General features: G+C 42.5%; 1 protein-coding gene across 1 annotated transcript; it reads right to left on the bottom strand.

Moving 5' to 3' along the window:
- Positions 1–6,516: 6,516 nt before the first annotated feature.
- LOC120520996 (E3 ubiquitin-protein ligase TRIM39-like) lies at positions 6,517–13,591 on the bottom strand. Its single transcript, XM_039742922.1, has 4 exons — positions 13,584–13,591; positions 10,237–10,262; positions 10,117–10,143; positions 6,517–8,221 (listed from the first exon to the last, which is right to left on the bottom strand). Exons 1-4 carry the CDS (start codon positions 13,589–13,591, stop codon positions 7,647–7,649), a joined length of 636 nt encoding a protein of 211 aa, XP_039598856.1. The 3' UTR covers positions 6,517–7,646.
- Between the last annotated feature and the right edge of the window lie 851 nt (positions 13,592–14,442).

Genomic DNA, 14,442 nt, shown 5'->3' with positions numbered 1-14,442 from the left:
GTATTTTAAAGTCAATCCTGAATGACACAGGCAACCAGTGTAGTGACATCAAAACTGGAGAAATGTGTTCGGATTTTCTTTTCCCAGTTAGGATTCTAGCAGCTGCATTCTGCACTCGTTGCAAATGATTTATGTCTTTTTGGGTAGTCCTGAGAGGAGTGCGTTACAGTAATCTAGTCTACTGAAAACAAAAGCGTGAATTAATTTCTCAGCATCTTTCAATGATATAAGAGGTCTAACTTTAGCTATGTTTCTTAAGTGAAAAAATGCTGTCCTAGTGGTCTGATGAATATGCGATTTAAAATTCAGATTACAGTCAACGGTTACCCCTAAATTTTTACTTCCGTCTTAACTTTTAATCCTAGTGCATCAAGTTTATTTCTGATAACCTCATGAATCCATTATTGCCAATTACTAAAATTTCAGTTTTCTCTTTATTTAGTTTGAGAAAATTACTATTCATCCATTCAGAAATACCAGTAAGACATTGTGTTAGTGTATCGAAAGAGTCGGGTCATCAGGTGCTATTGATAAGTACAGCTGTGTGTCATCAGCATAGCTGTGGTAGCTCACGTTGTAACCTGAGATAATCTGACCTAACGGAAGCATGTAGATTGAGAATAACAGCGACCCAGGATAGAGCCTTGTGGAACACCATATCGGATATCATGTGTCTTTGAGATTTGATTACCACAACTCACAAAGAATTTTCTCCCTGCCAGGTAGGATTCAAACCAATTTAAGACACTGCCAGAGAGGCCCACCCATTGACTAAGGCGATTTCTAAGAATATTGTGATCAATGGTGTCAAATGCAGCACTCAGATCTAAGAGGATGAGAACAGATAAATGGCCTCTGTCTGCATTTACCGCAAGTCATTTACTACTTTAACGAGTGCAGTTTCTGTGCTGTGATTTGTTCTGAAGCCTGACTGAAATTTATCAAGAATAGCATGTTTATTGAGGTGGTCATTTAACTGCATAATGACTGCCTTCTCTAGAATTTTACTTAAGAAGGGCAGGTTAGAAATGGGTCTAAAATTTTCAAAGGCAGAGGGGTCAAGATTATGTTTCTTAAGAGGGGTTTAACTACAGCAGTCTTAAGACAGTCTGGAAAGACCCCGTATCTAATGACAATTTACTATGTCTAGAATATTGTCAATTAGCACGTCTGATATTTCTTTGAAAAACCTGGTTGGTATTGGGTCAAGGACGCAGGTGGAGGGTTTCAGTTGAGAGATTATACTATGTAATTCAGGTAAATCTATCCTGGTGAAAGCATTTAATTTGTTTATAACGGAGTACCGGGGCTTTGGAGGTTCTGCAGTGTTGGGGAGATATACTATGTTATCTCTAATATCATTAATTTTTTGATTGAAAAATACAGCAATGTTCTCACAGGTTTCACTGGAAGTATTCTGGGGGCATTCCTTTGTGTTACCTGGGTTTAACAGACGTCAATTGTTGAAAATAAGACTCTGGGATTACTAGCATTGTTATTTATAATATTAGAGAAATAGCAGCCTCTCAAGACGGACAGTGTTATTGTATTCTGTTATTTTAACTTAATATCTCATAATGGATAGTTAGTTTAGTTTTCCTCCATTTACGCTCAGCTCTACGACATGTTCTTTTAAATCAGACACTCTTTGGGTCTTCCATGGAATAACAATACTAGAGGATTTTTAACTGTCTTTTCAGGTGCAACTATGTCAACAGCAGTTCTTACTTTAGAATTAAAGTTTTCCACTTTACTATTTACATTATCCTCGCTATTATAGCTGGCATTATAAACGGACTGATTGCTTAGAATGTTGTAAGTTTTAAAGCTGCTGATGAGTCAAAGAAGCGTTTTTAACAAAATGCTTCTCATGAGCGTTTTCTATCTTTATTTCTATATTAAATAGTAGAAGGAAATGGTCTGATAGACCATATCAATGACCTGCTTTATATCAACTTTAAGTCCTTTAGTAATCACTAAGTCTAACGTATGACCTGCTTTATGTGTAGGCTGATTTACGAGCTTGCTCAAATCAAAAGAGTCCAGGAGGTTCATGAATTCCTTTACCTTTTGGTCACACTGATTGTCGACATGAAAGTTAAAGTCGCCGACTATTAAGTGTGTCATAGTTTGTAATTAAAATTGACATTAAGTCAGAGAATTCCTCAAGGAAAGACGCGTTATATTTAGGAGGTCTATACACGGATAATACGAGAACGTGAGAATCTCCATGAATAACAACGGCGAGATACTCAAAGGACTTAAATTTACCAAAACTAACATCTTTACATTTTAATGGCTCGAGTAAATGTTTGCCAATCCGCCCCCCTTTTTCCCCTGGCGGTCTGCACGAGTAAAACTGTAATCCGGAGGCGCAGATTCGATTAAAACTGCCGCCCATCTGAATTAAGCCATGTTTCATTTAGCGCAATAAAATCAATGTTTCTATCACTAATAAGATCGTTTATAAAAAATGTCTTGTTAGTTAAAGCTCTAACATTTAATAGTGCCATATTTAATGTTTCTGAAGGGCAGAGCTGAATTTTATGCGTGTTATCGGTAATCGGAACAAAAATTAAGTTATTTTTGTTAACACCGCTCTGTGTGTACTTTTTATGTAATCTACAATCCGTTTTTATAGTCTTAATGCAGTGTTGATCTGAAGTAGTAATTTCAATTAAATTATTGGTGTTTATGCCGCACTGCCTAGATTTTTTACGTGCATTAAGATTTGTTATTAGATTATTAATGATGTGCACTTTAACGGAAGACTCTGTTAAGCCATTATGTCCTATCAAACCAGTAGCATTACGTAAGGGGTTAGCAGTAGAAGTAGACAGTCAAGATAGACGAATTACCTTAGCGATGTTTTCGGAGAGGACCCGGGCGCCAAATCTATTCGGATGCAGTCCATCCCGCTTGAAGAAGCGCGGCCTTTCCCAAAAAAGATCCCAGTTGTCTATAAACCCGATGTCTTGATTCTCGCAGAAGCCTCTCAGCCAGTTGTTTAAACCCAGCAGACGACTGTAGTATTCATGCGATCGTCTGACGAGAGGTAGTGGACCCGAGATGAAGATTTTTGCGGATGGGGTCCTCTCCTTCGTGTCTTCAACTAGTGCTGCGAAGTCAGCCTTGAGAACCTCTGACTCTCGGTGCCTTATGTCGTTTACGCCGGCATGTAGAATGATGGATCCAATTGCCCTCTTGTGCTCGATTAAGAAATAACAGAGTTATAGTTGAAAATAATTAAGTACACTTTTTTTTGGCCCAAGATGTAGTGTTTTGCAGATTCATTCAGTCAACCAGCAGCAGTTGTCAGTCTCCCGGCTCCCATTAAGACTGAGCACAGTGGACTGGGAGGAGTCTGCACTCTGCAGCTCACGAATACCAGGACAGGGAAGACTTCATTGATGTCTGTCAGACAACAGCTTTGAACAGCAACTTGAAATTGAAATGCATCAAGTGTGTTGCATCCGCATTATCTGTGCCAAGAAACTCACCATCACAGAATGATGACAAGAAACTGGATGCATCAGTAACAGCTGAAATGGCGGTGATTCAGAGCAACAGCAAGTGCAGGCGTTGATTAGTACAAGTGTATCAGTATCTGATCAGGTCGATCGCAATGCATTCAAAAAAAATATTTTAAACGTTAGTCTATCATATATCCTCCCTATGGCATTTGCCACTTGATTGACTTGCAGGGCGGCCAGTCTGAGATCTCTTTACTTCTAACACACTGGTCATCCCGCACACACAATCAGATTGTTATTCAGACTGCTAATACGAATAAACGAACCACACGCCGTGGCGCAACGTAAAGGGCAAAACATGTGTCGCGTACCCTTTGCATTATTTGACAGTAAAACTATGCTATATATACTGTATATATATATATGGCATTTTTAATGTAGGTAGATCATCATTTCGACCTGGTCATTTTAAAAGTAGCTTGCAAGCCGAAAAGTGTGTGCACCCCTGAACTAGATACATGTACTTATATGACTGCATGAACTGCTTGTAGATAAGGTTAGTCTTTTAATGGAGTCAACATACTGCAGTAGTTTTATTAAAAATAAGTGTCGGTCATTGTAAAACCATTCACGTGTGAGATGCCCGTGCACTGTGTCATCCCTGGGATCCCGATATTCCCGAATTCCCAGGAATGGATAAACCCGTCCGGGAATGGATTCCCTATTCACAACAAACTACATTGGAGTAGTAAATATAAAAAAATCATTTTTGAGTGGAGTGGTCATTTAAGTTTATCTCAGGGAGGCACGTTGGCACAGTGGTTAGTCTGGCAGGCATATTAGCAGATGTGTCCATCTCCTTCAGGGGTCACTTAGAAGACCACCACACCAGTAGAGCCCACTCAGAACTGGTTCAGTTTCTCCTTCCCCATTGACGTCACTGCATTTCACTGAGTTTGTCCAAGTCCCCGATCATTTCCATGATTTCGCCCACCATGAGGTAAAGTGAACTCAGCGGGTCCACTCATCACTCCTCACCATTCAGTAACAGACGTGATGGCGTCAGAATATAACAAGAGGCCTCTGAAGTCGGTGTGTGACGACACAAACACAAATGTGCTCTGGCGCTCTGCTTCTTCAGGTCTTCATGTTCAGTTTAGAGACAGAAGGCTCTCAGCGGTGGAGACTGGCAGCAAAGTGACAAGTGACACTGCAATGGCTACTGGGAATTTCATTGATGCAGCATTCAGCAGGACCATCCTGTTTGTTATTGAGATTTGAGCAAATGTGACATGAAAAGGTCCAAGAACTCCAGCTGAGGAGCAGACACATTCACAAATGTCATCTCAGAGCCATCAGGAGATTTGGACAATAAAAAAGAAAACAGCGGAGAGCCTGAAACACAGCGAGACGTCTTATCATCTAAATCAGAGGAGCGAATGAAAAGATCTGACTTGACCTGAGACCACTGGGGGGCTACTTTATGACTGAATTATGAAATCGATTGTTGTGATTTGTAAGTCACTTTGGATGGAGGTTTCTGCCACAACTCAAGGACTCATCTGAAGGGTGTCAGTGAAGTTCACAGCTGTAGTTCAAATCTAAATGTGTTTACAGTACGTGGTGTTCTGTCCTTGTGCCACTAGGTGGGGATAGCGGGCTGTGGAAAAACAGAAAAAGAAAGGAACAGAAACGGGAAGTTTTAGTCTGTTAGCGGCTTTCTATTGTTGGATTAAATGTGTCGTCTGTGGACTCGGAGTCTTTTCATTTTACATCGTGACAACTTAACACAATAATTATTGTATTTAGGGATGAATGCAGTCTTAAATATTAGGAATACAAATAAAGAAAAACATAAAAACAGACAGCCAGACAAATCAGTGGGATTGATGTTTAAATGAATTAATGTGTGGACATGAACAGAATTTACAGTGGAATTTGAAATCCAACAATTTCCCTTTTGTATTATTCAGGCTTTTTAAACAAGAAAGTCACATAAATCTGATCTTTTAATTCTTTAAAGATAAAAATAAAATATTTCCTCAGACACACGTCATTGAAATTACTTTTCTTAAAAAATCAAGTAGCTTAAGTCTTGACATAACTTTTCAAGTTTTCTTCATCTACACGAACAAGTGCATGAAGTTCCATCTAATGGCATATCTGGTGGCCTTCCTCAAAGTCACACCTCACCTGTCACACTTTGTTCTGCTGCTCTTCATTTTCTGTGTCACGTATTTCATTATCTGGGTGTGAAAATTCAACATACCGCAAAGGTTTCATTCATTTATGTTGAACTGACAGATTCTTCTTCTAAAATGTTCCTCCAAGAAAGGAGAAGACGGGCAAACATTCAAGTTCAGGTTTACTGACAAGAGTGCAGATTACAGGAAACTCTGACTTGTCTGCTTGACAAACATGAACATCACGTTTAGAGTTTCATTAACATGTGAGAAAGTCAAAGATACGAACAGTAAGACCACCGACATGTGTGTGGTGTGCAGACGAGAGCAGTGACTGTGATTAGTGAGAGGAAGAGCATGAAGATCACGCTGATGACACGAGTTTATCTACAACTCCAAAGTCACTCAGCAAATCTCATCAGTGACGTCAACTTTCATACTGCAGGCCGACGTGTATTTGTAGAGGCTTCTGTTCAACAAATGTAACTTTAGTATTATTATTATTATTATTATTATTATTATTATTATTATTATTATTATTATTATTATTATTATTATTATTATTATTATTATTATTAAGCCCCCAAGTGGCCCAGTGCCTCACAGCTCCTAATTTCAATTCCCAGCATGCTCAGCGTCTCTGTGGAGTTAACGTGTTCTCCTGGTGTCACATGACTTTTCTCCCAGTTCTCCCAGTCACACCTCCCCTGGTCACTGGTAACACCAGACAAACACACTTGCAGCTCTGTCCCTGACTCTATTTGAGTTCATTTATAAATGACAGACAAAGTGACATTTTTGAGTCTCACATACGCCTTCACACTCAAATGCACAATAAATAAACTGATTCAGACGAGGACTGGATTAATGAATTGGAGTCCATTTTTAATTATTTTAATTACACTTTATGACCACAAGAGGTGCCATTCACACACAATTCTGTATTCTGTTGTCATTTTTAATTGTTCTGATTTGTGTGAAGTCGTCCATTTTTGAATTCTGTTTCTTCAGTTCTTTTCTCACGTCTAGCACTCTGTTCAGTAATTAAACTTATTATTGTCATTTCTGTCACACACTCCGACTCCAGCACTGCAGCAGACCACCTGTGTGTGTCACTGAATTGACGTCGAGTCTGCCGGAGGTTCAGGACTGTGAGGTGGACCCTCAGAGAAGTTCACGAAAAGCCATTTTATTTCAGAGGACAGCGCCGTGTCACCTCACTGATGTCGATGATTTCTTTTTGTAATTCCTGCCTTTCTTTATTTCATTTGACGTCCCTTTCTGTTTTATTTCATTTCATCACAAACTCATCTCAGTGTTGATGAACTTCTCAGCAGACTTACAGTGTTGTGTATTTCAGTCCACGTTTAACAATAGAAGTATATAACGCTAGATAGGAATTCAGGTTTGTCTGATCGGTGGTCTCGTAGTAGCACAGTGATTGGTGGTCCGGCCTTCAGCTCTGGTGTCACAGGTTGGTTCTTATCCGTGTTGCCCCCCACATAGACAGCCCCCTGAGACCCTGAATTAGATAAGCGAGTTACAAAATGGACGGTGGTCTCGATATTCAGGGTCTCGGATTTCTTCTGCTCAGCTCACACTCTTCATGTCTTTTAATGTCACAAAGTGGGCACCTCAGGGTCATCAGGACTGACCACCAGCAAGTGACGTCACACGACGACTGAAGAAAACCAATCCAGTGCTTTGGAGAACACGACCATCTTTGTTGAATTCCTCTTTGAATGTCAAATTAAAGACGCGCACTCAGGATTTCTGTTCATTCTCAGACCCTCAGAGTCACATTGGATTATGGAGCCGACGCTTTGATCCGACGCCATTTAAAAATCCCAAGTGTTCAGTCCTGATGTCTCATTAAACACAGAAATCCTGAAAATGAAAATCAGACGAGCAGCAAACAGCAGGACACCTCAGGGGGGCTTTGAGTTCGGTGGTCTGATGTTAAAGAAAGTCTCCATCGGCTTTGTGCTGCTCAGAGATGGACAGACAACATTAATACAGAGGGGTCAGTGTGTGCGCAGGGGCAGATGACCAGAGGGGCCGCGTTTTTACCACCGTCATTATTACAAGGACTGAAGTATGGATAGAGGGGCTCAGTGAAGGAGTCTGTGAAGGTGTAGAGGTGAGAGCGGGACTGGGCATTGTAAAAGGAGACCTGACCTTCATCATAGTCCAGAAAGACCCCCACTGTCTGCGGCTTCACTCTCAGGGGGAGGGGGACAGCAATGTCAGTGTTAGCTGTGTACTCGTTCTCATTCCTCAGCCCAACAGTCCAGCATCCATCATCTGGGGTCAGTGTAATCTCCTCCTTCCTGTTGACCGACTCTCTGGCGACTCCTAAAGTCCACTCAGTCTTCCCCCCGACCTCCACCTCCCAGTAGTGTCTCCCTGACGTGAATCCTCTTCTGGCCAGGACAATAACATAGCGGTCAAACCTCTTTGGATTGTCCATCACTTCCTGCCATGTGTCTGTCAGTCTCACTTCTTTCCCATCTTCAGACACAATGAGCCATGGATTTGCAGTCTCAGGATCAAAAGTGACATCAGCTGAGGAGAAGAAGAAGAAAAGAGGAAGACGTCAGGAAATCAGGGGACTTGAGGAAGACAACAACACATTTACACTCCTTGAAGGACCTGAACATTAAAAAGACAAAGACGTCAAACAGCACGTGTTCAGTTCTCAGCCCACCAAGCCCCTCGTGTGTCTCTTTGTGTCACTGCTCTGCCCCCCTGTGTAGTCGCACCTCTGACCTCCTCCATTTTATCTTCATGTAACCCTAAAGAGCCTGATCACCACGCTGTGAACATTGTAATAAAAGACGAATGACACAGCGAGGATTTGTTAAAGACACAAACAAGAAGACCACCAGTGAGGCCTGGCACTCGTTCACAGACTCACCAGCAGCTCTCAGACTTGGCGTCACTAACCTGAGGGTCTCATGTCCCCCCTGGCCTGTTGTCCTCCTGTTCCTGTCATTCCTGTCCACTTTGATTCATTTTGCTCTGCTCTGTCGGTGACTCTGTCACTTTTCTCGTCCTTACACTGCGTTGGTGGCCTTTTATTTAGCAGACCCCCCACTTTATGTTTCTCAGTTCCTTGTCAGAAGTGACAACAGGGGTCACTGAATTTATGACCCTGAATCTAACAACACAAGATGGCCGCCTGTCAGTGATGAGGATGAAGTGTCACAAGTCATCAGTCAGCAGGGACACCATGTGACCGGTCAGTACAGGTGAGGGGGGCTTTATTAAGGAGAGGGGGATGAGAGGAGATACAAGGTGACAACACTGATAGTGACGACAAAGGACAGGACAGCAGAACAAAACACAAAGTGGCACTAAAGAGGGGACAGGACTGGACACTGAGGGGGCTGAGAATGGACAGCGGGCCCTGTGAGGACTGAGCAGCACTCAGTTTACTTTAAAAAGAGCAAACGTTGGGAGTGAAAACCTCAAGTGTGTCCTCAGTGTTGTCATCTCACAAATACTTCAACATCGACATGCTGGAAATGTGGGCCTGAGAAAGGGTCTGCATTGAAGCACAAGAGGGTCCTAAGTGACAGAAGGGACATCATGGAGTCTTTAAGTAGCAGGATTAGTGACAATGACATGCAGTGCTAATCGGTACGAGACCACCGAGTCAAAGTGACCTTCTGAGAATAAAGTCTACAAGACAAACGAGCGTCCTTTGTACCGAGGAAGACATCTGAGGAGTTGTGTCTGCACGAGGAGGGTCCGGTCTTTAGTTCTGTCTTTACTGACTTGTCTGACGTTCTTGAAACACAAAATAAAGTAATGTCCGCCTGCCAAGAAGAATCCAGCTGTTTATGACAGAGGACTGTTTAGTGAACTTCATAGGAATAAGAGAACTAGCGATATTCAAAGAGACCACCAGGGGGCAGTAGAGGCTGAGGTCTTCCTGTTCCTTAACTAGCAGCTCATCTGCCTTTAAACACACAGAACAAGCAGACATCCATTGTCATAACCGGCTTATCCAGGGCAGAGTCGAGGGGCAGATGGAGCCGATCACAGCAGGCATCAGGGCAGGGCAGGAACAACCCATGGACGGGACGCCAGTCCATCAGCGGGCAAACACTCAGACATATATCAGGGCTAACTGAGCGTCACCGGACCACCTAACCTGCATGTCTTTGGAGCACACGGAGGAGACCCTCACAGTCACAGGCAGAACATACAAACTCCACACAAGGAGCCCCCAGGATGTGAACCCCAGTGTCCTTACTGTGAGATGGCAGCGCTACCACTGTGTCACCATGTCACCCACACAGAGGGACCTCAGCCATTTACTGAGACCTGGGGGACAGTCACAGAGCTCACAAGGTCCTGCTTGTCATGGTTATGAAGGTGACACGTTTAACATGAAGACACAAAGACTACAGACACAGAAAATGAGAATTTCATGAGCAGCTTATCAACCGTACCTGCTGAGCTGCATATTCTCCTCCATTCTGTAAAATAATAAATAAAGAAATAAACTTAATGAGTCCAATAAAGAGTGAGACTTGAAAGACCCCCAGAGACCCCCAGTTCAAATATTGTACCTGCATTGGTGAGCGTTGTGACTTTTCTGCAGAAGAAGAGAGCTGCGTTACTGAGTGAATAATCAGGTGGGTCAACTTAAAACATCATCTCTTCAGTTCTCACTCGCTACTTTCATTTACTTTCATTTTCCTCTTCTGAAGTCTTAAAATATCTTTGCATTTCAAATTTCCCTTCATAAAGACCCCTTATAATAGACAGCAGAACAATTGACATGACAATAGCTGGAGTGCCAAGCACAGACTGAAAGTGGATTTGCAGAATTAACAGCCTACTGGCCTTTGGCTTTGAATCTGCGTGACGTCTGATGAAGAAGGAACAGAATTATTTATGATTATTAGGAGTGGAGGTCCTACTGTGAGACTTCTGACCGTGTCCTCGTGACCACAGAAACACAGAAATGAACGCTGCAGGTGTAATTAGTGTGACTGCAATACAATAAGACACGTGCCAGAAGACCCTCGTCTTGACCAGTTTGTCTCCTACTGATGGCCTTGCTATTTGTCTTCTCCATTGTCAGTTCAAATGGCTCCTCAGTGCCAACTGTCTGAGTGTCGGTGACCAGAAACAAACTGCTGTGTGACCTGAGACATCAGAGTGACAGTGGAGGACTGAACTTCTATCAGGTGACATGTGATGCCCACTTCACGGGGTCCTGCTCACTCTTAGGGGTTCACAGTTAAAATAATGTGGTGAATCCAAATGTGAGGACAGAAATCCAAATGTTTAATAATCAGACTGAGTGGAGCAGACGGAGCTTTAGAATAAAAACAACAGCAAACAAAGGATAAGGAGGACTCTTGTGTTGTGTCCAGTACTACTGAGGTAGGGTCTGAGCCCCAGGACCCTCAAACTGATGGACCAACGATAAGAAGAGTGGACTAAAATAAAAGAAGAAGATGAGAAGAAAACACAAGGCACCTTACTGAGTGGCGTAAATAAGACACGAGAGGACAGCACAGTGGGCACCTCAGGGTGTGTGTGAGCTAAGAACGTTCAAACAGTTCTTATAAAATACTGATTCACTCTCAGACATGGAATCAAATACAAATCATATTCATAATAATATTATCAGGAAAGCATCCTTAGACTCCAGAATGTTTCTTAGCAAAGAGCCTCTACTTGGACTTGTCATTTCTAGCACTAATGTTTCACGTTCTTATTGTGTCCTTTGAATTACTAAACTCTCTCCCTCCACTTAAATCTTTAACAGTTTTATTTTACATTTAGAAAGAAGAAAAATCTTTTCTTACCAATTTCTTTGTGCAGGAAACATATAGAAAGGAATCTAACTGTAGACACAAAGAGAAGAATAAAGTGAAGATTTGAGAAGAGAAGTGGGACTGACAACACCAGTCTCTCCATGGATGAAGGACACCTCAGATGAATATTTATATATTTATATTTTTATATATATGTATATTGTGGTGTGCGGCTGAGGCCCAGCCAGGACACCTCCAGTCTGGGAGTTCTGGGAAAGCAAGCATGGCCAGAGAGTTACCTCCCCTGGGATGCTACATAGCAGCCCCCTGGGTTGCAGTGGTGCCTCGGACTCCAACAGGGCTCCATGGGAGTTGGAGTTTGGTGCAGCCCTGTTGGGATCCGTGGGCGCCACCATGGGGTGCTGCAGCACAATCTGCCAAGCCCTTTTGGGCAGTACTTCCACCACACCTGGATGTGCTACTAGGTCATCACACACCTGGTGCACTTCAAGGGTGCACTATAGAAGGAGCCAGCAGCCACTACTCAGGGAGTCAGAGTCGGGAGGAGAAAAATGAAGCTTGACCAGAGGAGTGGAGGAGATAGAAGAGAAAAAGAGATGGAAGATATTGTGCTTGGGAACTGTGCTGTACTTGCAGGAAACAGGATAAGGTGTTTCCCAGTAGGTAAAAAAGAATAACTTGTGTGTGCCTTGAACTTGTGTTCTACGCTTGTCTGTGTCAGGTTGAGCCGGTTAAAAGTAAGAGTTTTGAGGTGTTGTCATGTAATAAAACAACGTGATCTTATCCTGGGTTGGTGTCTGTGGTGGTTGTATCTGGTGTTCATAGCTCTGCGGCGCACCCTAGTGGCCACAACATATACAGCAATATGTCTACTTCTGTGTTTGACAACTTACATTTTCACAAGTAAAGACTTTCTGGTGATAGACTGAACACTTATCTTAGTCCCCATGAAGATCACAACATAATCAGACCATTGATTGTTTCTATGTTACCGTTAGGGGAAATTATAAGGGAATACAGTTTAGGATATCATTGTTATTTAGATGACCATATTGGAGTAAAACCCAGATGTACTTCCACCTCTACTCTCCTCAACAAAAGTTTCTTCAATCAAATTGCTTAATGACTGAGGTTCCTTTAATAGGTCTTCCTCCTTCAATACAAAAATTAAATCATTTGAGTTCATCTCTTGATAGAATTCTGTTATCACCTACCATTAATGTCTGTAACCTTGGAGTTATTTATGACAGTCAGCTCACGTTTGATGCACACATTAAAAACATTACCAAAATGTATTTGTTTCATCAGCACAAGATGGCAGGACCCTGAATATTTCTGTTACTATCTGCTTCTGAAAAGAAAATTCATGTCTTCATCTAAGGCCCTTCATCATTGAGATTATTGCAATGCTCTTCTCTTTGGTCTACCAGCAAATTCTCTTAAGAAGCTCTAGTGTGTGCAAAACTGTGCTGCTCAGACTCGTACCCATACGTCACTGAACCGTCACATCACCCCTGTACTGGCGTCACTGCACTGGCTCTCTGCTCACAAACACGTCACATTTAAAACTCTCATTCTAACACACAAAGAAGTCCACGGCACAGCCTCTCGTCACATCTGTGGCCTCCTCAGACCCTCCATCCCCTCATGCTCTCGCCATTCTGCTGGCTCACTAACCCTGCAGAAGCCACACTGCAAAACTACAGCCTTGGAGGATGAGAGCTTTTTATTGTTGTGTCTGGAAGGTCCTGCCAGCAGCCCTCAGAAACCCCCGATGCTCAAATGCTTAAAAGAAACAACTAAAGACACATTTATCAGTTTTATCAGTTTTTAGATATACTTCCGTCTTATTTGGGCTTATATTTGCATAATCAAATGACATTCTGATTGACTGTCCTGCTTTGTTTATAATTATTACTGGATGTTGTTTTTTCAATTTGTCATTTACTGTTAAGCTTATACTTTTTGCTTTTCTTGTTATGCCTTATAGTGTTTTCGGTCAAGAAAAATGTGCTATAAATTAAATGTATTATTATTATTATTATCACCAAGTGAACATGGTGGCACAGAGGTTGGCACAGCCCGGCCCAGTCAGTGTGTGGGTTGAGCCCGAATGCTTTTCCTACATCTGCATGGTTCTTTCCGCTGTCCATTCTAAAGATGAACAGTAAATAAGTTAAGAATATTAGTGTGTGTGAGTGTGTGAGTCCAGTCACTGACTGGCACCCCACAAATTAATGGCTACTGCCATGTTTCTACACTCTACTATTGTAAACTGGATTCAGAAAACAGATCAAAGAATTAATTTCTGATTCATAATCTTAAAGAAATAAAAACTATTTTTTTTTTATTTTTATTTTGGGTTTCTCGGCTGGCAAAATCCCATCACCACCTCCTCGTGGTGCCGGCTGGTAACAATGACCCTTTGGGTGAGGGTGTTCGACGTCAGGTGAAGCGACACATCAGTCGATTCATTTTTTGGTCACATCAAATGGGAATACCGTCTCAAAATTTGGAAGATAATGCTAGGGCGTCCCCCGGAGGCAACTGCACGGCGCCTTCACCCGAACGTTGTGAGAAGTGGACAAGGGCTATCTGCCCATGGACAAGGCAGGCGAAAGAAGCGAGTCCAACAACATCAACCACTACGATTGGGTACCCTCAACATCGGCACGATGACAGGACGAAGCCGAGAATTAGCCGACACCCTCAAGACCCGCCGCATCGACATCGCGTGCATCCAAGAAACCAAATGGACTGGTGCAAAGGCAAGGGATATAGGCGATGGATTCAAGCTATTCTACAATGGCAGCCAGCCCCAAAATGGTGTGGGAATAGTGGTCAGCCAGAAAACATGGGACAATGTGGTCGAAGTGACTCGAATATTGGATCGGCTCATGTCACTCAAGATCGACACGGGTGACATCACTATGCGAGTGATCTCCTGCTACGCCCTCCAGACCAACTGCTCGGAAGCAGATAAAG

This window comes from Polypterus senegalus, unplaced genomic scaffold (assembly GCF_016835505.1).
Source record: "Polypterus senegalus isolate Bchr_013 unplaced genomic scaffold, ASM1683550v1 scaffold_6636, whole genome shotgun sequence".
NCBI classification, from domain to species: Eukaryota; Metazoa; Chordata; class Cladistia; order Polypteriformes; family Polypteridae; genus Polypterus; species Polypterus senegalus.
The sequence above is the reverse complement of the archived record's forward strand: the minus strand, read 5'-3'. Positions and strand labels throughout refer to the sequence as shown.

What these genes read in the sequence shown, in the direction of transcription:
- LOC120520996 (XM_039742922.1), bottom strand. An exon ending in CACAACGCTCACCAATGCAG is followed by an intron (nt 10,144 to 10,236) that starts GTACAATATTTG and finishes ATTATTTTACAG; the next exon opens with AATGGAGGAGAATATGCAGC. An exon ending in GAGAATATGCAGCTCAGCAG is followed by an intron (nt 8,222 to 10,116) that starts GTACGGTTGATA and finishes TCTTCTCCTCAG; the next exon opens with CTGATGTCACTTTTGATCCT.